The following is a 26,076-nucleotide window of genomic DNA, read 5'->3' on the forward strand; positions in this document are numbered from 1 at the left end:
CTAAAACTTTTCATAAACCTCACCAATGCATCTTAATTTAATCCAATAGACACAACTTCTCTGGCCATTCCTTTCCTGCCTTCTTCATGGCTTTATTTCCTCCGTTCATCATTTAAACATTGATTCTGGGGGTCTGTCCTTGACCCATTCTTGACTTTAAACATACAAGTTTTCAGAATTGATTCACTCCAGAGGTTTTAATTGCTACCTGCATCCAATCTGGCCTCTTCTCTGAGCTTCACAGTCCTAGATCCAATTGCCTATTGCCAGATGATCTATAAGCACTCAGATCAGTTCATTCCCCCTTGTGTGTTCCTTATTTCAATTGCTGACACCATCACCCCAGTAAGACAGAAACTGAAGACTCCTTCACCTGCTGCCTAATCATGCATTCACTTAGTCCTCCTGCTTCTTTTCCCCCCTAAATCTCTCTCTGATTCAGCTATTTCATTCCCACTGCCCCTGCCACAGGTCAGGCCCTTCTGGGCGTCTCCCTGCCTCTACTCTTGGCCTCCATAAATCCATTATTCACTGTGGCTACAGTGGGACCTTATCGCCTCACTCCTCAAACCCTTCAACAGCCCCTTCACCTGCAGCATAAAGTCCAGGTTTGTTAACATGCCTCACAAGCTCCCTGGCTACCTTTCTAGCTTCCTGAGTCCATTCCCCGTGGCATAATCATCTGGTAACCTGAGTTGTTTGTAGTTCACACCATACTGTCCTTGCTGCCTGGAATATCCTTCGCTTCTGCTCTGACCTCCTCACCTTGCAAGACTCAGCTAAGTTGTCATTCTTCATGAAGCTTTTCTTGAACCCCCTGTGTTGTGCTTGCCCATTTGAGCTTCCACAGCCGAACTCTGAACACACCCTTTCAATTTAAAACACAGTATTTAAATTAAATCACTAACCTGTGCACTTCTGAGGGGTGGGGGCCTCACGGCAATCATTTTCACACCTACTATGTCAAGTACATACTCAGTGTTTGTTCTACTGTTACTAACTTAGATCTACTCAGTTTTCTTACCTCTTAAAATCAAGATAACATGTTTCCCAGGGTTCCTGAGTAAATTAAATCTTTGTGAAAGTCCATCTATTATCTATGATGTGCTTGCAAAGTATTAACTCATTTGAGGTTAGAGACAGTGAGAAAAGAATTAGTATAGGAGAGAAAATTAAATCTTTTATTCAAATGTATTAAAGGGTAGTAATGAAGTTAGCGAAACCCACTACAGTAATAGCATAAAAAGGTATCTTTAAAAGAGAAGTAATGGTGCAAATAGTTACCTTATGTAGATCATGAATACATACTCTTAATATACTCAAGAAAGTTAAGCAAATAAATACTTGTCGATTGGGATGAAGTTTCCAATGATACCACCAGATTAGGACTTTAAAAACTGCCATCTCTCAAACCACTTAGGCAAAGGTGAAGATGATGTACTCAGTAAAGCTGTGTTGTTGACTCCAAGTGACTTGTGAAAATGCAGGCACTGGTATCAAGGGTGCACGTGAGAATGAAAAAGCACAACAGCATTTCTAAATTAGCGTTTCAATAGGCAGATATGTGAAAATAAAGTATTGTAAGTAGCATAAAAAGTAATTGCGTATTAGTATACTGAGTTAACTGAAATTTACTTTTACTATGCAAGCATCATTGACTAAATATTCTAGTTGTAAAATAATTAGTTCTTGTTTCTGAAAATGGTCTTTATAGGATAGGAAAAAATATGCCAAACAGGATGTATCAAAATAAATATTTATTAACATTTGAAGCTTTATGTAGATACACCTTTAAAAGCAAATGTGCAAATGTGAGGAATTACAAAAATCAACCTAAAATCCGTTTCTCCCAAATAAGTATAAATGAACATTCAAGATTAGTAGGGCCCCTGCCAACGGAGTGAAAAGTCTGTCTGAATGAATACAGGTAATTATTTTAAATGACTTTCAAATAGTCTCCTTTATAGTAACAACTCCAAAAAGTACTAAGAGGCCGAAAATATCCAGAACACGGTGTTTCAACCTTACCCTAACTCAGTAGTAGCGGTATACAAATATATTTCCATCTTTTTGTCCAGCCAGCAAATGAGAATCTGCACCTGACCATTTAACAAAAGACCAGTTCTGGTCAGAGACAGGTGGAAGGAGAGCAGTGCAATGACCTAGGAGTAAGTCCCAAATGGCAATGGTTCCAGAAGTTAATACTGCTGCTGCAAAATGATCTTTCACGTCACCTTCCAGGAACCTAACAGCAAGCAGAGAAAAGACAATTCAGACCACATATCAAAAAAACAGACAAACAGAAAAAAACATGAAAAAAACAGGCCCAAACCATGCTCTCAGGAAGAACAAAATTACCTGGAAATAGGAATGCCTGTGTTTGCAATCCAGGACTGCTGGCTATAATCACTAGAGACCCTGCCTGTCTCTCTGATGCACCTCTGTATCCCATGCACACCAGCTCACAGGGGCCTGCCTCCCACTCCTCAAACCAGCTGAGCTCCGTCTCACCTAATTGTCTTCGCTTTTGCTCTTCCCTCTCCTTGGCAGCTCTAACCCGAGAGCTTAGCCTGGCTGGGCTTTGGTCATCATTCAGGCCTGTCACCTCCGTAGAAAGGTCATACCTACTCAGAGATCTGAGAGCGCACACACACATACACTCTGCTCCCTCTCTATCGCAGCACCTCTGTTTATCTTCACAGCACTCCTCACTATGGGAGATTCTCCTATTTCCGTGTTTGGTCCCACAAAAATGTAAACATCATAAAACAAATCTGGTTGTCTTTTTAAGACAGGGCTCCGCAGTCAGCTACCGGGGTTTGAATTCTAACAAAGTAAGAGACGTGCAACCCTGGCAAGTCATTCCACTTCATCAGTAAAACAGGGATATGATGATATGAGTACCTACTTCATAGGATTGTTGTGAAGTTTAATGAAACAGTTGATATAAAAAGCTTAGCACAGTACCTAACACACAGGAAGTGCTTAATAAAAATTAATGATTATTCCTTACTGCCATATCACCAGCACCTTGCACAGAGCCTGGTACACAGTCAGCCCTCAGTGAATATTGTGAGTGAACTGAATGATATATTTTATCTCTGGCTCGCACCCAACTTTGTATAGCTGATTCCTAGCCCTTCTTTTGAAAATCCATCAAGTTTTCCTTGACAGTCTCTCCCCAACCCTCCACTGCCAATTAAGGTGCCTTTCCATCCTTTGTGCTCCCCAAAAGTGCAAGCCTCATGGCATTGTGTGCCCTGAAGAGCAGTCACTAGTTGTTTCTTTTTTGAACAGAAAAAGGTTTATTGCAAAGGCCAAGCAAGGAGAACAAGTGGCTTGTGCTCAAAAACTCGAGCTCACTAGGTTTCTCTTCTAACTTCCATGAGATTAGAAATAGTAGTGCTTCCTACAGGATTGGCACCAAATAGGCTTTCAAGATTTACTAAACAAATGGGTTTGAAAAGTGACAAAGGAAATGTTTGACCAGGTAGTTATCTGTATCCTCAATTTCTAGGCCAATGACTATGGTTCTCTCTTTATATCCAAGAAAACAAGTATTATGCAAGCATATATTGCAGATGAGAGTTCTGAGGTTCTTGTTGACCTAAGAGCATTTGCAGAAATGCCACAGCTGGCTAAGTACATAGGGAGAGAGACTTTTAGAACATGCCATGATCTTGCAAGCTTTGCACAAGATCCAAAGAAACATAGAAATATACATTGTAACTATCAAGGTTCCTTACCCTTGTGAGTTACTAAAGCTAAACTTTGTGATCCTGATTTACCAGGTCTATTTTCAAACATTAATAAAGGCAGTCTTTATAAATGACACCTTCAGATGTTGCTCGGTTCACCTAATATCAGCACTACTTCAGAGCTTTACATAGCTCAGAAGACTGTTGGGATGACAGTAACTGTGGCATTGGGAAATAGATCTTCTCATCAGTCAACAGACAAATATTTATCAAAAGATAAACATCAACTGCCTCCATGACAGAGATTCAGTCAAGATTTCAAAGTAAAGGTGTCTTTGTACATTTAAAACTTCCTTAATTTAGGTTTCATGAAAAGAACATAAATTATAGTAAGTTTTTTGTAGAGAATATTAATTACTTTGTATTTGAAATGTTTTTGGTATGGGAAAAAACAGGGCTTGAAAACACATAAAATACCTATCCAGTGCCATACAAGTGGGGATCATAGGATGTAGGGAATCTGAGGTTTGACTCAGATCTACTAAACTTCATACTTCATCCCACTTCTTTTTTTTTTTTTTTTTTTTGGTGGTACGTGGGCCTCTCACTGTTGTGGCCTCTCCCGTTGTGGAGCACAGGCTCCGGATGCACAGGCTCAGCGGCCATGGCTCACGGGCCCAACCGCTCCACGGCATGTGGGATCTTCCCGGACTGGGGCACGAACCCGTGTCCCCTGCATCGGCAGGCGGACTCTCAACCACCGCGCCACCAGGGAAGCCCCCCATCCCACTTGTTAACGTTCTTTACTATGATCTGTAGTATGTCATGTTTCCATTCATGTTAGTGACACAAAAATATCTGGTTTCTGTATTTGCACAAATGCTTCTTAAAATGTCATACTCATTAAACGGCAATAACACACTTGCCTTCCAGCCTGCCCTTGAGGAAGGCAGTAGAGCATCACACCCACACTCAGGGTCGTCTTTGGGTTAATCACAATCAGCTGAAACACAGGGCTTCCCAACAACTTGCTCTCTTTGGCACAAGGGTGACTCAGAACAACAAACAGGAGCCCCTGATTTACGAGAAAAATTAATAACCAAGTAAATCATCAAGAGTATGTGGGGAAAAAAGCACTGGCAGAGACAAAACTAAAGAATTACAGGTCAACAGGCTCTTAAATTTCCAGAATTTAATCCCTGGCTCACTCTTTCCCAGGCAGAACTGTGAGGGTATCCCTGAGCTGGACTTCTGGCTTCTCCAGCAGAGGGCTCCCCATGACTTTACAGCCAGTCTTTGCAGGCATGACTAGCTGACTTATCAGCTTCCTCCACTTTACAGCCTACTAACATCTCATGCCATCTCTTTGGGAAAATGCTGGCATAAGAAAAAAGGGCATATAAACACATGGAGGGAGTCCTCAGACTAGAAATGTTCATCTGTAAGTTGGTTTTTGAAACTTCAGAAGACATTTTCTCATAAAAACAACCTTTTAAGTGGTGGCTGCATTTTCAGGCCAGTCTGCAATAGCCTGTTTATTTATAGAGTAAAAACGACCAAGAAAAGACACCATCACCTATAGTTGTTTCTGTGGGAGAATGTGGTACAGACCTCTCCTGGCTTTAAAATTACATGTTCTAATAATAACATTATTGTGTGTGAAAATATATGTCACACATACATGTATATACACATATATATGTACGTTGTACGTTGAAAGTAGTTATTTTGGGGGGTAAAATAGGGAAAATTAATTATAGGGCCATCTTAAGATTAATAACATTCATTTCTAATTCATCCATTTCTATCAATAGAATGACTGAATTCTTATAATGAGAATGAATTACCTTTATAATTAAAAAACAACCAAGAGTCAAAAAATGTTACATGCTATACACTTAACTAGGGGTTGGCAAACCGTGGCCTACAGGTCAAATCTGGCTCAATGCCTATCTTTGCATGGCTCATGAGCTAAGAATGATTTCTGCATTTTGAAATGGTTGGAAAAAAGAGGAAGAACGTTTTGTGCCACATGAAAATTATATGAAATCCAAGTCTCAAAGTTTTATTGTCCAAAATGTTTTATTGGAACAAAGCCACATGATTTGTTTATGTATTACCTCTGCTGACTTGGGGCTGTAGTGGCAGAGCAGAGTAGCTGCAACAGAGACCACATGGCCTGCAAAGCTGAAAATAGTTACCACCTGGGCACTTTACAGAAAACGTTTGCTGATTTCTGTACTGAACTATTAACTATTATTTCTGGAGGTTGGCTTCATGGAGAAATTTTACTTCCTATCTTATACATTTCTGTGTTAAATGTTTTAATATCAAATAGGTATTAATGTTGTAATAACAAAAATGTAAAATTATTTAAATACCTAGTAGGTATATTTAAGCATTCCAGAAATAAATTCAACCCTCTTATTTTAAGATGAAAAAGTTAGCCCCTGGGCTTCCCTGGTGGCGCAGCGGTTGAGAGTCCACCTGCCGATGCAGGGGACACAGGTTCGTGCCCCGGTCCGGGAAGATCCCACATGCCGCGGAGCGGCTGGGCCCGTGAGCCATGGCCGCTGAGCCTGCGTGTCCAGAGCCTGTGCTCCGCAACGGGAGAGGCCACAGCAGTGAGAGGCCCGCGTACCCCAAAAAAAAAAAAAAAAAGTTAGCCCCAAGATAATGTGATAGATTATCTAAGATCACACAACATTTTCTTTGTGGCATACGGGATCTTAGTTCCCTGACCAGGGATTGAACTCATGCCCCCTGCAGTGGAAGCGTGGAGTTTCAACCAATGGGCCTCTAGGGAAGTCCCTAAGATCACACAACTTTTGAGTTCATTTCCACAGATGCTGCTAGACTAGGGAAAGATGCATCCTTTGTGTTCAGAGCTTCTGGGTGCTGATGCTCACAGAGCTGCCACTGCGGCTGGGCCAGTCAGTCTCCACACAGCTCTGAGCTGGCTGCTTCTGCCTCTGCTCATGGATCAACAGTGGATATTCAGGCAGTTATCCCTGACTCCTGGACAAATACCTTCACCCTGTTCAGATGTTAACACTGGACTGTAAGCCAAGTCTATTAATGCAATGGCTAAGAAGCTGTGTTGAGTTCTATATGAGAATCCTAAAGCCTCAGAGAAAAACATGTCTAGGACCACTTAATCATCCTTCCTAAAGGCACTCATTCACATCATAAATCATTTATGGCAATGTGGTTGGGAGCCAGGTCTGATAATAGGCCTACTATCTCCAGGTACAAATTCACAGCTGGAAATCAAGGTTTGCCCTTAAGTCATACAGCCAGAAATTTTACCCAGTCATATTGTGCCATCACTTATTCTCACTGATAAATTTTAAGAAAGAACAAACACTGCTATCCAATTTTGAAAAAAAAATAGGCACCAGGAAGGGCCAGGTAATTACTACTTACTAAGTTATTGCTCTCACTCAGTGAGGCCAACAGTAACACACAAAGTGGTCCCAGCAGATCATTACTTACCATTTCAGAATAAGCTTTGTGACAGACTGAAGCTTGGTAGGAATCACCAATGTGCATCTTTTTCAGGAGTTGACCAGTTTTTAAATTCCTTGGACACAAAAAAATAAATAAGTTGTAATATTCTTCCAGCAAATTGGTTTTGACATAATGTTCTCTTATTTATCACAGAATCCTTTAGGAGGTGACCAAGGGAAAAACTAAGAGACACGGCACCTTAGTTTTGTTTAGCCACCAATTTAGCTAAAAATAAAACTATAGTTTAACTTTGCCAACAGTGTAATTTAATAGTTTAGCTTTAGATCGAATCTGCTATGCCACGAGGGATAAATCTTTTCACATTCCATGAGAAAAGTTTTCCATTATCTCATTTTACTTGTATTGAAATTAGGCACATGGCATAGCTCTATTATTAGGATTTTATCACTCTTCTTGTTATGCCTATATTTTCCATGGAAGACAATGGTCAGGAAACCAAATTTGGTTAGGGGAGAGACTACACCTAAAATAGACTTAGAATTATGTCTCTATAATATATGTTTATACTAGAGCTAGACCAAGATAATGGAGAGAAAAGATAATGTGGCTAGTCCAAGACAATGGAGAGAAAATGGACTGAGATGGGATAAAAAATGGAAAAAGGAAGACAGGAGAGGGTGAATACAAAGAAGAAAAAAATAAAGTTTGTTGGAACCACTCCTTAGCTTTATTGAGGATTTGTGACACTGATTAACTGTTCTACCATGTGACTCTACTGGTGAGAAACTTTCAATTGGCTCCCCATTAGCCACAAGATAAAGTCCGAATTCTTTTTCATGGTACTTATAACCCTCATGAATCCAGCGCTGCAACACTGTATTACTCACTGCTCCCTTACTTGAAAGCTTCTCATTGTCTGGACAAAATATTGTGCATATTCCTGGCTCTATATCCTTGTTCAAGCTATCCCTCCCAACGCGCTCCCCATTACTGACTAATTCTCATCCCTGTTATTGACAATGCCCATCTATTCCTTAAGGCCTAGATTATGTCCCATCCCCTCCCAGCTGTATGAGCTCAATTTAGATTCCATCACTCCTCCCAGTCTGCACCAGTCCACAGAAATCTCCTCTCCTCCAATTCCCTATAGTACTATCCATAGGCCTCATTTTTTATTTAATATATACTGTAATAGGGTATAATATATTCATTCAACAAATACTTCTGAAGTTTCTATGCACCAGGTACTATGTATAAAAACTGAAGAAAGAAAACTAAATTCTCATGTACTTATGCAAGGTTTTCCTCATATAAAGAACACCAGAATGGTTTATTCCTTACAAAGGTTAGTACAAGTTCCGTATTTAGTAACTGCGTTTTCCCCAAATCCCAAAGCACTTTGTTTAAATCTCTATCACTTTGACCTTATGTAAATTGTAAAGGAATTATATACTTTGAATTGCAAAGCAATCTTATTTCCCTACTAGATTTTAGGGGGCTTGGGACCAAAATTCATATCTGATTCATATCTGCATCTCTCACAGAGAATGGTACATAAGTAGAGATTCAAATACCTAGTAAATAATTGAAAGATGGGTGCTCTGTTAATATAGCTTGATCAAGATTAAATATTTAGACCTTCAGCAATAGTTTCAAAAAGGACCACTGAACCTTGATTATAACATGAATCACTTTAGACATCTAACATATCAGGTCAATAGGGAAGGTGAACAACTACTATATGTAAATGTAAAGTTATACAGAGCCCAAAAGGTAAATGATAGATTTTGATAGACATCTATGAGTAACTACTCTAAGCAAGGAGCTAAGACAGACACTGAGAATAGATATAAGATACAGTACCTATCTTCAAGGACTTTCATAATACAAGGTAGTATATGCTAAGTTAAAAATAAGGGCAATATGAACTCAGAGAGGAAAACATCAATGAGGGTTGAGGTGCTACAACAGAACTTAAGGCAACTTAAGGCAACCTTAAACTTAGAATTTAAACTGATACTTACAGGTTAAGTAGAGAGGTCCCTTCCTAGCCTCAAATTCCACTGTGATCCCTTATCTATGAAATGCCAAAGGCTATTATTATTAGAAGGGGGGAACTGAAGGATGGAATGAAAAAAGGGAGTGAAGGAATAGGGAACAGGTGGAGAGGAATTTTTGTGAAGCATAAGGGAAATGAAAGCTGCAAAAAGCAAAATGGGCCCCCACTGAAGGTTTTATTTTTGGCAGCGGGAGGTAGGAGGACTGCGAGGATGAGTATTTATAAAGTAATAGTATAAAAGATGATCTGGGGGCTTCCCTGGTGGCGCAGTGGTTGAGAGTCTGCCTGCCGATGCAGGGGACGCGGGTTTGTGCCCCGGTCCGGGAAGATCCCACATGCCGCGGAGCGGCTGGGCCCGTGAGCCATGGCCGCTGAGCCTGCGCGTCCGGAGCCTGTGCTCCGCAACGGGAGAGGCCACACAGTGAGAGGCCCACGTACCGCAAAAAAACAACAACAACAAGAAACATGATGTGGAGGTTGAATATTGATTGATGGCAAGGAGACCAATTACTAGATTATATAAATAGTATAGGAGCCAAACAATGAAAGTCCAGACTACAGAAAGAGCAAAAAGAATAGAAAAAACAAGTTTTATTAAGAACACTGTTCTCAAACAAGACCTATGTGTGGAAACCCTGAGGAAAGTGCCTAAAGTGGAAACCTGCTCCTTGAAGACAGCAGGACATCTGAAAACAAAGTCTTCTGGCAGATTAGGTCATGGTCAAATTCCAGAGGCTCCCTGGTGGGGAGGGGACAAAGTTTCTCTCAGGGGTCATGCTTTCCTCGTTTATTCCTAGAGGGTTAGGACTGGAAAATGCAGAACAGGCAGGTAGCAGTGACACTAATATCTTAACTTTCTTTCACCAAGACCCATTCTGGCCCCAAGGGAATAGTTAATGGAGAAGCCTTCTGAGAAAAAAAAAAAATCAACTTCTTCTCCTACTACAAATTAACCTTACAAATGCCTGTGGCCGGGTGTGGTTCTCTTCCACGGTCAGGAAAGAGAGGTGGCTGGGGACTCTTCGACTTCAGTTACCCTACCACAAATGTGTTAATTTGAATCTTGAAATCATGTTTTATACATCTAGTAATTCTGGATAGTATTCTAGACATTATGAATGACACATCACATAAACTCTACATTCTGTTAGGTTCCTCTGAAAAATATTGATTTTTTCCCCCTAGTAAACAGTGAAATTGGCTAAACTCAAATTCCAAATGCCGAAAACCCGGTTCAGTTCTTTTTGCTTTACCTGGGCTGCTTCAAGTCTGTCCTGCATACATGCAGTTTAAAGGTCAGCCAGATATTTAGGTAGAGAATATAGCCAGAGTTTAGGGCTCCTTCTCTGGTTCTCTACTTTTTGGGATTTTTCTTTCTCGCTTTCTAGCTGCTGTAGTTACCTTGATCTCTATCCTTCAGTCCTTTAAGCCAGCAGGACAGAACATTTTCTATCAGGCTCTTAATAACTGAGTGTGCAGACTGGGGCCTGCCCGCTGAACAGGAGATTCGCCCAGTGACATTTCCTTCTTCTAAGTATTGAACTTCCTCCAGCATATTTCTTTTTTTCTTGCTCTCTAGTGCTTTCAGATAGTTGATTTTTATATTTTGTGCAGAGTTCATAGGTATTTTAAGTAGGAGAATTAGTCTGAGAAAGCTACTCAGCCATTAACTGGAAGCAATTTTTTTTTTTTTTTTGTATTTTGGCCGTGCGGCGAGGCACGTGGGATAGTTCCCTGACCAGGGATCAAACCCGGGTCTCTGCAGTGAAAGCGCCAAATCCTAATCACTAGGCCACCAGGGAACTCCCAGCAGTAGATTTTTGTCAACAAAAAAAAATTTCATTTATTTTAAAATTGTCTGCTTGGACTGTCTGAATTAATCTTGTTAAGACAAGTATATAGCATTTGATAGTAAACAAACAAAAACACAATCATATTTACAGAGTCTCTTATTTAATCTTAATAACCCTGTGAAATTAGAGGTAAATCCTTATATTACAGATGAGGAAACTGAGGCCCTCGAGGGAAAGCTTACCAAATAACAATGTTGTTCATTACAGTGGTACCAAGCAGAGCTTCCTGCATCCCTTGAACCTCAGCAAAAGTTAGTATAGTCTCTTCAGGGTGCATCAAAAACTGTTTTTCTTTGCTTCTGCATTAAAAACAGTATTAAAAATCAGCACTTTCTACCAAAGCAGTTTCTAAGCAGCCCTTCTACATCATTATTGAACTATGCATAATAAACACTAACCTAATGCCAGAAAAAAAATTTCAGCCAAAAAACACATGTATTCTAAACTTTCTACAATGAACATTTATTACTTTCATATTACCTACCTGGATATATTGCAAGCACCTCAAATTCATCATATCCAAAATTAAACTCACCAGCTCTCTCTTTAAACCTTGTGTTTCTTTCTGCATTGCTATCTCAACTAACCGTTCCACCACCCACCCAAGTGAGCAACCCAGAAACATGGACTTTATCCTTGTGTCCTTCCTCTCTATTTACTCAATCACCAAGTCCTAATGACTTTATCATCTCATCTCTCTCAAATCCATCTGTTTCTCCCCATCTCCACTAATGCTTTCCTAATTTAAGCAAACAATTATTTATCTCTTGCTTATTTTACTGCAACAGGTCATGGATTAAATAAGACAAACAAGGTCCATGCCCTCCGTTATTAGGAAAGACAAATAAATAATTACAATAGGGCTTCCCTGGTGGCGCAGTGGTTAAGAATCTGCCTGCCAATGAAGGGGACACGGGTTTGAGCCCTGGTCCGGAAGATCCCACATGCCTCGGAGCAACTAAACCCGTGTGCCACAACTACTGAGCCTGCGCTCTAGAGCCCGCGAGCCACAACTACTGAGCCTGTGAGCCACAACTACTGAAGCCCGTGTGCCTAGAACCCATGCTCTGCAACAAGAGAAGCCACCGCAATGAGAAGCCCGTGCACCGCAACAAAGGGTAGCCCCCACTCGCCGCCACTAGAGAAAGCCCATGCACAGCAACAAAGACCCAACACAGCTAAAAATAAATAAATAAAATAAATTTTTAAAAAATCACAATAAAGTGTAACGAGTGTATAACAGACATAGAGGATGCTATGAGTTCCATTTTTAGCATGTTGAATTTGAGGTAACCACGAGATGTCTAATAAATAGGCATGCAGGTCTAGAGGTTGAGAAAGAGCTCAGAGTTAGAAATATATGTTTGCAAGTAGCCAGCATCCAGATGGTACCTGAAGCAATGGAAACTGAGTTTGTGAAACCAGAAAAGGGTATAGGATCTTGAGGTATTTGTAATACTTAAAGGATACACAGAGATGTCAAGGGAGACTGAAGAACAAACTACACTTGCTGAGCCTCTCTGCTCCACTGCCTTCTTCCCTGCCATGTCTGGCTCCATTCCTCTGAACTGCTTCTATGTTATAGCCCAGTATTGAGGCAGAACCTGCTATACTACACATATAGCAGAGAAAACAAGATGCTACTGATTCAACTTTCTCCGAAACCCTGTGATAAAATCATTCTTGATCTAATAGTTAAAATCAACCAATGCTTTTCTTACCCTCCATCTTCTGCAAACGTCATGATTTCTACTTGTTGATCACAAAGGGTCCCACTGCTACTGACTAGCCTCCTCTTTGTCAGGCCAAGCACAGCTTTTATATTTCCAGAACTCAGGAGCACTTGCTTTTCACTTTTACCATCAGGAGAACAAAGTAGTGCCCTAAACCAAATATAAGGAAAAATGCAGAGAAGTCAGGAGTAAGTCTTTAATATTAAAGAACTAGGTTCAAACCTTAAAAGGAAACTTCAGTTAGGGATGTCATTGATAGTTTTGTTTGTTTGTTTTTTAACAAATCTCTCTTTAGACTAAATTTAGATTCTTTCAAGACTCAAGACTAGGTTATAACTTGTGCTCAAAACAAGCTGAGGGGCTTCCCTGGTGGCGCAGTGGTTGAGAGTCCGCCTGCCGATGCAGGGGACACGGGTTCGTGCCCCGGTCTGGGAAGATCCCACATGCCACGGAGTGGCTGAGCCCGTGAGCCATGGCCGCTGGGCCTGCGCGTCTGGAGCCTGAGCTCTGCAACAGGAGAGGCCACAACAGTGAGAGGCCCGCGTACCGCAAAAAAAAAAAAAAAAAAAAAAAAACAAGCTGAGAAAGATCAAGGGAAAGAAAAGAATACTCCTTGAGAATTACATACCTGATTTCTCTGATTTCCAAGTTTCCCAAAGCCACACACACAAGATTACAAACATCAGGCACTAGAACTATCTGTAATACTGGGACCTAAATAAAACAAAACAGCCAAAAATTATATTTGGTTGTTTCATCTTTAATTAATCTAAATTTTCCAAAATTTGTCACATTCCTTTCTAGTGTCATTATACCAGGATAGTTTCCAACATCTGAACAAATGTGAAAACGTTCAGCAAACACCCTCTTTTTATAAGCTTAAATCCAAATAAGCTATGTGCATAATAGTGTTTACTGTGGCATTTAGTTAACACAATCTATGCTCTAGCAATGGGAGAATAATTAAATAAATTCTGGCATGTGGATGAATGGAACAATCTGTAGCCATTTAAAGTAAGTTTATTCACTGAATGAATATTTATTGAGCAACACTCTGCAAAGCACAGTGCTAGAAGCCGGGGTATACTGGAGAACAAGAATGAAATCTGCCAAGACAGTAGTAAATCTTAAGCATTCTCACCAAGAAAAAAAAAAGGAAACTGTGAGGTGATAGATGTGTCGATTAACTTGATTATAGGAATCCTTTCACAGTGTGTATGTATATCAAATCATCACATGTGTACATCACAAATGTACACTTTAAATATATTACAATTTTATTTGTCAACTATACCTCAATAAAGCTGGAAAAATAAAATTCAAAATAAATAAATAATTAAGTATGAAGAATACGTAGAAACCAGGAAACATGTTTATATGGTAAGAAAAGGCAGGCTTAAAAATTTTAGGCACACTAAGATTGCAACCATGTAAGATACGTACAAAGGTAGACAAGGACAGAAGAAAGTATATACAGAAAAAAAAGCAGAAATAACATTTTGGTGAGAGGTAAGGAACAGAGGTATCAGCAAGTTTAGAAGTCAGAACAGATATGAAATTCCAAGCTCCTCCAGCAGATCTAGCATAAAAATGCATCTCTGGATAAATATATGATAAAGCAAATAAAGCACAGTGTTAATTGTTGAGACTAGATGCTGGGTATATGGGTGCCCCCTGCACCACTTTTCTGTATGCTTGAATATTTTCATAATAAAATGTTGGGGAAAAACCGCATCTCTCTGCTCTGTCTTGCATAGTCATAGATCCCATATTTTTGGTAAGCTGCACATCTATATTACCATGCAAATGATTGGAAAGATCTCTTTCAGCTATAATATTCTGACTTACCTCTGCGAAGTGCCAGGAATAAATTTTTTCCCACTGCCAAGTATCCAGAGGTTTCCAAAGAGAAACTACGTATTCACAAGCAGTTATGATACACCGTTCTTTGAAACCAGCTATTTCCCACCACATGGCACTCACATCCACAGAACAGGAACCTGAAGGATTCTAACACAGAATGGCAACAACAGTTATGTTAAAGGGATCCTTGGGGGCTGCTTAATAAAAAGAATAAGTATGAAAAGTAATGGATTACAAGGATTAGATGAAATACCAACTAAATGTAATTAAAATTTTATGCAGGTCAAAAGAAAGAGCTTTGTGGGTCTTACGGAACTACAACAGTTGTCCATACACACTTACAATGATAGATTTAAAAACATGTAGCTCCAGACTGGAAAAGATTCAGATTTAACCACAAAAAAACAGACCATAAGAACTAACTGGAACATTAATTAGCTCCATAAGAACCTTTGGAAATGAAACATTCTGATGAAGCACCCATGGGTTGAAGAGGGAACAAAACTGAAAGAACATATTATTTCTAAACGAACATGCAGAATCTGGTGGCCAAAGCAGTATGCCCCAACCCCCCGAAACAGAAAAAAACACAAAAACCTATAATTATAAAGGTATTTACAAAGTAAGCAAGCAACTCAAGAAGTTAGTAAAAGAACAATGAAATAAGCACAATGATAAACAGAAGGGAGGACTTACTAAGGATAAAAACAGAAAAAAAAATGAAATAGGAAATCAAAAAACTCAATTAACAATCAACACAACCAAAACCCAGTTTTTTTGGAAGACCTATAGGATGGACAAACCTCTTAAGTCTGATATAGGAAAAAAATACTTTTATATAGAAATGGGGAGTGAGAAGAGAGAGGCTTAACTGCATATACACAGACCAAAAAGCTATAAGAATAATAAATAACTTTTTACCTACAAATTTGAAAATACGAATGAAATGGTTGATTCCTTTAAGAAACTAAGTTATTAAAACTGATTCATGAATAGCTTTGAAACAACATAGGTATCATTATGTGTTTTTTATAGAAAAGGAATCTGGGGCTCAGAGGCTAAATGATTTGTCCCACGTCACACAGCCAGTGATCCGGAGAAATAGTTTATGTGGATTTAAAGCTCTTTCTTCTACACCAGTTGTTCTCAACTAGAGGCAATTTTGCAACCCTCCCCTGGGGGACAGTTAGCAATATCTGGAGACACTGTTGGTCATCAGTACTGGGAAGGGGGTGTTACTGGTAGATACCAGGGCTGTTGCTAAATACCATACAATGCACAGGCCAGTCCCCTACAAGAAAGAATTATCCAGCCCCAAATGTCAACAGTACTGAGATTGAAAAACGTTGCTCTACACCATCCTACTTCAAGTATAAAAAGTTAACGAGGACAGGGGTCTAATCCACTTCTCTGGATTTACCAAAATATCATTAACAGAATACTATAATTCATATTTCTCAGAACCATATATAACACATAGCATATGAAAATTAACCATTCATTATGTCATAACCTAGAACTGCTACCCATTTTCTTACAAATCACCACAAGTGATTCTTCTAGAAATACTATATCATTTGGGTAGGAGAGTCATGAATGACCCCCCCCCCCCCGTCAAAATACCTGATTTAAAATTTAGATACAGAGAGTTAAGTTGTTCTTGGCAATAGCTTGACATATAAACTTCTTCAGAAGATCTCAAAATATATTCACAGGTAAATATTGTGGAAAACAAAGAATTTAAATCTGTTTTTCTGAATCTATTCTATCAAGTTTTTCTAATGATCAAATTCTTCCGCATTTTCCTATCAATTCATCACATTTTTCACATGTAAGACACAAGACATATTATAAGTTAACAGTCTTCCGACCTTTAACTTTGAAACCAATTGTAGGGTGCCTGGGTTTAAGCTATCACAAGCAGGAACGTCTGCTATTTCAGTCTGTGGAAACAAAAGTCACATAATTAATTTATACTTTATGTATGATATCAGCCTGCATCACTCACTCATCAAACTATTTCCTATGTTTTATTTTCTATGGTAACAGCGGCAAAGTTCCAAATGCAACAGCTTCGTTGATAACAAAGAGAACAGGATCCCTTATATTTAAAAATATATATTTTTTAATTAATCCTAATTTCCCCAGAATGAACTTAATGTTTATAGTGAAGCCATATCACAGAAACATGTTAAAACATTCTCAAACACTGAGGAACTGATGTGTAAGGTGGTCACGCTGTCCATATTCACTAAGATACTTCATTTCTTCGGAGAAAATTTCACAAAGGAAGCACTCTGTACCTGTTCAGTGGAATGTTTCCGTAATTCCTGGCACGTGTTTCCACGGAGCTGATTTTCTTTGTAGGTTGATGACTCGATGGGTAGAGCTGTTGCTTGCGGACCAGAGTCACAGTCACGGGAAGGCTGTCCTTCCCTTCCTGCCACATGCAGGCTGCTATCTAATTTTGGTGGGCTGCCCCAAAATTGTTTATGGTCACTAGCAAGGCTGACTGCGGCTTTTAAGTGAGAAAGCTGGGGTGTAGAGCAAGCTTGACCAACAACCTCTGCAGACACCTTTTCTCCATGGGCTTGGGAGCCAAAAGCTGGAGTAGAGCCTAAGACGGGGAAAGCAGGTGAGCATAGCTCTGCTGTCGGTCTGTCATTATCATCAGATGCAACAGTATTTACAGGAGTGAAAAGTAAAATGGATGAAGAAAGCCCCTTCTCCTGCGGCTGGCTTTTTTGGTTTGGCATTTTAGGATGTGCCTTTCCTGGCAGGATGATCCGTTCCTCTTTCCCATCCTCCTTCTCTATAGTGATTTGTTTAGGGGTCAGTTGCTCCACAGCAACACAATTTCCCCCTTTAAGATGTCCCTCTCCATATATTTTTGATCCAAAAGGCTCCATCAGCTTTTCTGAGCAAGACTTCAGTTTTTCAAGCTTAAGAGGCCCAAAGTCTTCATCAGGTAACTGGAAGTCTGTGATTTTGAGAAAAGGCGACAGATGCTTTAAATTTAGCGTTTCACTCTTATGAACTGGAGAACTGAAAGCATCATCATCCAAAGATAAATACACGTAATTACTGTAAGAAAGGGAGTCCTCTTTTTGACAATGACCTTCCTTCTCTAAAACAGAAAGCAACAGAATACCCAACAAGAGACATTAATTCCCAACGAAGAGTGAGATTCTAAATTCCAATATAGTGCAGAGTTCATCACTTTTCCCACCCATGACTCTGAAATCTCAGCGAACAGTTCAAAAATCAGCCATAGGTGAGTGGTTAACTAGCAGCTCCTCCTGTAGGAGCAAAATCAATGTGGTGCTGACAGCACTAGCTAGAAGGGAGATGGGAGTGGAGTCCCAGCTCTGCCACTGATTCCCTGTGTTACCTTGGGCAAGTCAATTCACTTCATTTTCTTTGTCCCTCCTAGGGGAACTGGACTAAGAATCTCTAAAGTCCTTTCTGATCCAGAACTATGATTCCAACAGGCTACCAGAGTACAGTCTACAAAATGCTGGCCCTTCTCACTGAGGAAAACTTAGTCCCCTTTTCAAGCAAAGAGTAATTTACTAGACTTAAAGCGACAGGAATTCTGTATCACTCAAAGTGTAGCTGCATCCAACACCTGATAAACAGATAAGAAAGCTGTGGTTCATGTATACAATTGAATATTATCCAGCCATAAACTGATACAAGCTACAATGTGGGTATATCTCAAAAACCAGCTAAGTAAAAGCGGCCAGACACAAAACGTCACATATTGTATAATTTCATTAATATGAGATACCCCCAAATAAGTAAGTCCACAGAGATAGAATACAGATTGGTGGTTGCCAGGGACTGACGAGAGGAAATGGGAAGACACTGCTTAATGGGTATGGGGTTTCTCTTTGGGGTGATGAAAGTGTTTTGGAACTAGATAGCGGTCATGGTGACACAACACTGAGAATGTACTAAACATCACTTAACTGTTCACTTAATTTAAAAAGGTTATTAACTTTATGTTATGTGAAGGTCACCACAAGAAAAAAAATTTTTTTAATGTACCTGCAGGTTACTGAAATCACAGCAGATTATTTCAAAGTATACAAAAGAACATTTCAAATTTATTATTAGATTGCCCTATATTCCCATTCCTTTGTTTTCTTGTTGGCCTAAAATATGATGATAAGAAAGTCATGATTATTATTTTTAAATTAATTAATGAATCGTAGCTCATAGACCAAAGCCTGTGTCCAGTGGTATAGAGCAGCTGGCTGCCTGCTGTGTAAATAAAATTTTATTGAGATGACCACATTTACATATTGTCTATTGTTACTTGCACACTATACTCATGTAGCTGTGATGGAGCACAAAGACTATACTTCGTATCTGGCCCTTTACAGAAAGTTGCTGAGCTCTCACACAGAACTGGAGTGAATGATCTAGATTTTGTGCTCAGCTTATCAGATATAACTCCTGAGTAAATGAATAAAGAAGTTTAAATTATAACATGTCACTTGATATCCTTCAAAATCTGTGTCCTACAAACCTCAGAGAGACTGTATTAGATATTTTACCCCCAAAAGTGGCTCAGAACAACTTCATTTTGCTAGACAATCATCCCTAAGAGTTTGTCAGGGGACTCTTACTCTGACACAGATTTAATTTTATTTCAAAAACATTTCCTATATTAGTTACTTCTCCCCATGGATAAAAGATTGTATGGTACCTGAATAAACACTAATTTTAGGTAAATATCCAATATATTTTCCTCCTAAGTGTCAACTTTTTCACCCGTATTTGTGAACTCTGGCACCATCCAGCTAGGGTTGAATTCTGACTCTGTCATTTTAAAGACAGAGTACTTTGATCTCCTTGCCTTAGCTTCCTCATCTGTAAAGTGAAGATAAAAATAGATTCTACTTCATGTACAGTTGGTGTGATGATTCAGTGAGTGTATGTACAACATTTAGAAAGTGCCAGGTACATAGTGCTAGCTACCACCACCATCAACCACAACTCAATTTACCTTTACCTCTCTTCTTACCATGAATAATTGCTTTTTCATTCTGATCTCTGTGCAAGGCAACTTCTTCCTTGGACCTATTAACACCTGATGTGCCAGAAGTTGGCAAAAGTAGTTCATGGTGATCTAACAGAGGGGTGCAGACTGACTTTCTTCTTCCTTTGCGTTTTCTACCAGATGGCTGGGTAACCGCCTTCCCAGAAAAGTCATTTTTAGTGGGGCCAGCGGGAGAGTTGACCTCAGTTAACGAGAGAAGTTTCTGAGGACTTTTTGAACTTGGTTGTTCTGCGTATGTGTGCGACATCTTAATTTCACTTTGGTTAGTTTCTTCATTGGAAACGTTTAACTTTTTAGCAGATTCCTTATTTTTATTTTTAAAGCCCTTTTTTCTGACATCCAAATGACTTTGTATTACAGCCTCCAGGGCTACTTTCCTCTGGCAATCTGACATGCGTCGTGTTGTTCTAACATAATACTCTGCAGGAAATAGAAGGCCTTCAAGCACTGTGCAAGAATGTGTTTGATTTTCTGTAGAAACGGGAGAAATTACTTCTAGGCTAAGACTCTTAGACTGACTTGGAACTTCTTTTTCCAGACGACTTTCGTTTCTACCACCAAGAGCATTATTGGGAGATTTAAAAGACATCTCTGTGGGATTTTGTTCTTTTAAGTTTTGGTTTTCATTTGCCACTAAGTTATCATAGGTGAGTTCATTTATAGAACATGAATTACCTGCCTCCAAGTTAGGACTTCTAGGCGGCTGGTCACTTGCACTTATACTTTTGTTTACCTCTGGGTTATCTGTAAAGACAGTCATTTTTTTGTTTTGTGTCTCTAAGTTTACAGGCGAAGCAGGGCTAATGTTTTCTAAACTGTGAGTAGTGAGTTCACAGTTACTTTTAGGAGGCTCATGCTCGAGGTGCTGACCACTACTGCTGACTGATGGAACATGCAAAGGAAGAGTAGTCACCCTGGGGAAATTATTTCCTCTTAAGAGTGCATCAACATCTCTCTGCGGTTTGGCGTTTGGCAGAATTAATACACTCCCTACATTAGTTCCTGTAACTGGTGCTGGAGAATCGGGAATGTCAGACTTAGGACTTGACGGGTAAGTTCTTATCTCAGTTACAGGTGTCTTAGGATTTTCTCTATTGATTTCTTCCTGTTCCTTTAGTCTTTTTCCAGAGAGTATGAGCGAATCAATGTCAAAGAAAGACTCTCTCTCCTGTGAAATAAATGTTCTCTCCTGTTTCTTTCTTCTCCCTAGCAGCTTACTCTGCCTTTTCTTACCATCAGGGCCACTGACCCCGTACGGAAAATGTTCTTGGATATCGTCTGATCTTTGTATGCGTGATCCTTCTGCTGGGATTCGTCCAGGGCTAAAGGACTCAGGCTCAAGGTCAAGTGTGATAGGTGTCTTTTCTCCAGTTTCTTTATCGACGTGGGTGTTGATTTGCAACGTGTCACAAGGAGATACTTTATTTTTAGGTTCTGAGGACAAAAAATTACATAGTTAATATTTTCCTTGTAAAATGACATAAAAACTACCCCATATTTATTTTTAAATATTACATATAAATACTACAAAACATTTATTTAAAAGAGAGTCAATGCTATTTCATTCAGACAGATCAAAGTTCAAGGTTTTTTTTGTTTGTTTTTTGTTTTTCTTTCTGCAGTACGCGGGCCTCTCACTGTTGTGGCCTCTCCCATTGAGGAGCACAGGCTCCGGACGCGCAGGCTCAGCGGCCATGGCTCATGGGCCCAGCTGCTCCGCGGCATGTGGCATCTTCCCGGACCGGGGCACGAACCCATGTCCCCTGCATCGGCAGGCAGACTCTCAACCACCGCGCCACCAGGGAAGCCCGAAAAGATTTATTGCAATCATCTTTTCTCTTAGTTTTGTCTTCCAGCTTCATTGAAGTACAACTGACAAATAAATATTGTACATATTTAATGTGATGTTTTGGTATATGTATATATTGTGAAATGTTGCTACAATCAAGCTAACATATCCATCATTTCATATAGTTACAATTTTTTGTGTGTCATGAGAACACTTAAGGTCAGCTCTCTTAGCAAATTTCAAGTATACAATATAGTATTATTCCTTTTTTTTTTTTTTGGGCCGTGCAGCACACAGGATCCTAGTTCCCTGACCAGTGATCAAACCTGTACCTGCTGCAGTGGAAGCGTGGTGTCTTAACCACTGGACCGCCAGGGGAGTCCCTACAAGGGACCACCAGGGAAGCCCCATGTCTTTTTTTGACTAAAGTAATTTTCACATCACTTTTCTGTTCTTTTTTTTTTGCCGCACTGCACGGCATCTGGTATCTCAGTTCCCTGACCGGGGATTGAACCCATGCTCCCTGCATTGGAAGCAAGGAGTCTTAACCACTAGACCACCAGAGAAGCCCCTCATACCACTTTTCTACTTCATTAGCTTCCAATTTTATGATTATAAATTACCTGACTTCTAACATAAGAAATGATTATTGTTTTTTATTAAAATGTTCCCAGTCAGACTTTTTTCTTTGTGCATATATAATTTAAAAAAATCATCTTTCCGGGCTTCCCTGGTGGTGCAGTGGTTGAGAGTCCACCTGCCGATGCAGGGGACATGGGTTCGTGCCGTGGAGCAGCTGGGCCCGTGGGCCATGGCCACTGAGCCTGCGTGTCCAGAACCTGTGCTCCACAACGGGAGAGGCCACAGCAGTGAGAGGCCCGCGTACCGCAAAAAAAAAAAAAAAAAAGTCATCTTTCCAATATTTAAGCAATAAATATAATCTCTAAAAGTTAAGAGAGGAACAGAGCAACTAAATATGCAATCCAACTGAAATACAGTTTACTGCTCACAGAATGGGAGAAAATATTTACAAATCATGTATCTGATAAGGGTCTAATAACTAGAATATATGAAGAACCCTTACAACTCACCAATAAAAAGACAAATGCCTAACTAAAATATCGGCAAGGACTTGAAGAGATATTTCTCTGAAGAAGATATACAAATGGTCAACAAGCACACAAAAAGATGTTCAACATCATTAGTCACTAGGAAATGCAAATCAAAACCACAATTAGATACCACTTCATATCTACCAGAATGGTTATAATCTTAAAAATAGAAAATTACACGTATTAGCAAGGATGTGGAGAGACTGGAACCCTTGTGCATTGCACTGGGAATGTAAAATGGTACAGCCACTGTAGAAAACAGTTTGGCAGCTCCTCAAAAAAGTTAAACATAGAATTATCGTATGACCTAGAAATTCCACGCCTAGGTACATACCTGAAGGAACTGAAAATATATGTCCACATAAACACTTGTACATGAATGTTCATAGCAGCATAATGGCCAAAATTCATAATAGCCAAAAAGTAGCAACAACCCAAATGTCTATTAACTGACAAATGGATATACAAATTATGGTACATCTATATAATGGAATATTATTCAGCTGCAAAAAGGAATGAAGTACTGATGCATGCTTAGATGAATGTATAGATGGATGGATGACAGTTGAAAACTTTATGCTAAGTGAAAGATAGTCACAAAAGGCCACATATTGTATGGTTCCATTTATATGCAATGTCCAGGATAGGAAAACCCACAGGGACAAAAAGTAGGTTAATAGTTGCCCAGGGGTTAACGGTAGGATGGGCACAGGGTTTCTTTTAGGGGTGGTGAAAATGTTCTGTAATTAGATAGTGACTAGATTATACAATTTTTTGAATATACAAAGAACCACTGAATTGTACACTTTAAAGACTCTACTGCTACTGCTTATCTTCTGACCGTGAGAAAAAGAACCACAGCCAAGTTTACCTGGGAAATAAATAATAAAGCAAGTATAAGTGAATGGGCTCGCTTTACCTGTGTCAGTTAGCTGCGTTGAAACTTCCTGCTGGAGCGAGGAATCTTGTCCTTCTACTGTTCTCTTAATGGAATTCTTAAACTTCTCAGCTCTCTGGGCACGCTAGAGAAAACAAAAGCAGCTCATGAAACAATTTTACAAAAAAGAAATAAATTTTGGTTAAAAGCTTTATTAAACGAAGAGCTGTTTTTATATTCTTTGTACCACAATACCAATTTGAGAGAATAAGATTCACTTACCTGAAGGCGGGCCAGTGTCTTGCTGTATTCCCTTTTCAAGAATGCTAATTTTTCCTTCAACTGGAAGAAGAAAAACACCAAACAAAACTGAGCAGGTAGAAAGGAGGCATCAGAGAGAAGGGATGCAGTGCCTATCAGACACAAGCATGCGGCGCCCAGCTGGCCCCTCATCTAGAGGCAGTGCAGGAAGCGGCACTGACTCATTCTACTTTCAGTTCTCACAGAACATCAAGCTCTACAACATCTCAGCATCTCTGCATAAGTTGTTCCTATCACCTGGAGCATTTCCTCCCCAACTCACTTTGCTAATTCCTACTGATTTCTCAAGACTCAGCTTAGATTTTTATTTCCCTGGGGTAAACTTCTAGGTCCTTCTCCAAATCCAAGTTAGGCATTCCATCTCTCCTCTGTGCTTGCTTTATCACAGTACTTATTACACAGATTGTCTGTTTGCTTCTGTTTCCTCCCATCTCACTGTGAGATCCCTGAAGGTAGCAGGGGCTGTCATCCTCAGACAGTCATTCGACTAATGAATCAGTCATTGGTCCAGGTATCTCCAGCACCTAGAACCATAACTGATACCTACCGTGTGTCAGTTCCAGTTCCAGGGGCTAGGTATACAGAGTGGTCAAGACCCCTGCTCCCAGGCAGCTTACACATAGTGAGGGGTACAGATAATAAACAAGGAAACAAATAAACAGGTGAGATGATTTCACATGGTCATCAATACCTAGACAAACAGGGTGATGTGAGAGTGTCTGGGCTACAGAAGAATGGACTACTTTAGAGACAGTGGTGAGGAAGGCATTTCTGAGGACTACCATTTGAGCCCAGACCTGAAGGAGGAAAGAGCTAGCTTTGGGAAGATCATAGGGAAAGCAATTCGTCCAAGATGACACAATTCATAAACGGCATGGTTCACACCTAGACTGCTTCTCACAGCTTCCTACTTATCACCGTTCTTATCAACGTCTGGGAATTAGCTTGTTGACTTGTAAATGACCTCTGTCACCCCCACCGCAAGGCAGAATGGGATAAGAGGACTGATGAGTTATTGTGAATGAAGAGTTTCAGCACGATGCTTGGAAGAGCCAGCCCAAGATGCATTCGAGTTAACATTCGCCGGCCCACGTACAAGGTGTCATGTATAAGGATATTCAGAGCAGCACTGTCGTACAAAGAAAAGCTGCAAACAACCTAAAAGGCTCTCGACAGAGTAATATGTAAAGAAAAGGCGGCACTTCCACGCTGCTGGATACTATAAAAAACTTTTAAAAATAAGGTAGGTGGGCTTCCCTGGTGGCGCAGTGGTTGAGAGTCCGCCTGCCGATGCAGGGGACACGGGTTCGTGCCCCGGTCCGGGAAGATCCCACATGCCGCGGAGCGGCTGGACCCGTGAGCCATGGCCGCTGGGCCTGCGTGTCCGGAGCCTGTGCTCCGCAACGGGAGAGGTCACGGCAGTGAGAGGCCCGCGTACCGCAAAAAAATAAATAAATAATAAGGTAGGTAAACATGGACTAATGTGGATGTTAAACACGAAGAAGGAAAACGGAAGTTGCAGAACCATCCGGATCATACCATTTACGAACATTCACCTTTCCAAAAAAACGTATTACTTTTTGGTGGTTAAAGAACACAACTGCACCCCTCCACACCCCCACCGCCCGTTCAACACGCGCACACGCGCGCGCGCACACACACACACACACACACAGGTGCACAAAAAGGTCTCAAATCCAGATTCTTAAGAGATTTACTTAAGGGGGTGGGGTGGGAGAAGCCAAGATTGAGAGTGTGCAAGGTGGGCGGGGGAGGGTGTCAAAGCGAACTTTAGCTTTATCTACAGTTTTACATTTTGTACTTTTGCATTTCTGCTGTAAAGAAACTTCGTTCTTCAAACGCCACCACGGGAGCACAGGGCTCTCCCACACTTTCACTTCCTGTGCCCCCTCAGTCCAGGGAAGTGGGTGAGAGGTCACTGCCGCCCTCTGATAGTGGAGGAAACAAAGACAGGCCTCAAATCCTGGGAAAGGGGGTCAAAGTTCTGAGTCAACCCTTCCCGCATCCCCGGCACCTTTTCCTTCTCCTCACAGCTGAGGGGCTTCCCAGGAGGCTCTTCCATCTGGCCGGCGGCCAACAAAAAGAGCATCTGTCGCTGGCCCCGGGCCTGCGGATACGAGGAGCCCGGCTGGCCCTAGGCCCCGAGGCTCCCGGGGAAGGTACGGGGTGCCCGGGATCCAGTCAGACCACGGTCAGCCGGCCCACGCGGGC

At 40.5% G+C, this 26,076-nt stretch overlaps 1 protein-coding gene across 10 annotated transcripts; it reads right to left on the bottom strand.

Annotated features, from left to right (window-relative positions):
* Positions 1-1,173: 1,173 nt before the first annotated feature.
* Positions 1,174-26,069, bottom strand: PALB2 (partner and localizer of BRCA2). Of its 10 annotated transcripts, none has more exons than XM_060031912.2 (13): positions 23,806-26,062; positions 23,566-23,668; positions 19,710-21,179; positions 16,981-17,804; positions 16,549-16,620; positions 14,663-14,824; positions 13,443-13,528; positions 12,803-12,964; positions 11,264-11,380; positions 7,194-7,281; positions 4,625-4,773; positions 2,029-2,245; positions 1,174-1,490 (listed from the first exon to the last, which is right to left on the bottom strand). In XM_060031912.2, the coding sequence occupies exons 1-12, from the start codon at positions 23,974-23,976 to the stop codon at positions 2,035-2,037; spliced, it is 3,615 nt and encodes a 1,204-aa protein (XP_059887895.1). In that variant the 5' UTR covers positions 23,977-26,062; the 3' UTR covers positions 1,174-1,490; positions 2,029-2,034. The 10 variants fall into 10 exon arrangements, with proteins under 10 accessions (XP_059887895.1, XP_059887896.1, XP_059887898.1 ...); XM_060031913.1 differs by lacking the exon at positions 1,174-1,490 and having other exon boundaries at positions 1,743-2,245; positions 23,806-23,865; positions 25,880-26,069; XM_060031915.2 differs by lacking the exon at positions 1,174-1,490 and having other exon boundaries at positions 1,743-2,245; positions 16,981-17,657.
* Positions 26,070-26,076: the final 7 nt, after the last annotated feature.

The sequence above is a fragment of the Delphinus delphis genome, chromosome 15 (genome assembly GCF_949987515.2).
Source record: "Delphinus delphis chromosome 15, mDelDel1.2, whole genome shotgun sequence".
In the NCBI taxonomy this organism is placed as follows: Eukaryota; Metazoa; Chordata; class Mammalia; order Artiodactyla; family Delphinidae; genus Delphinus; species Delphinus delphis.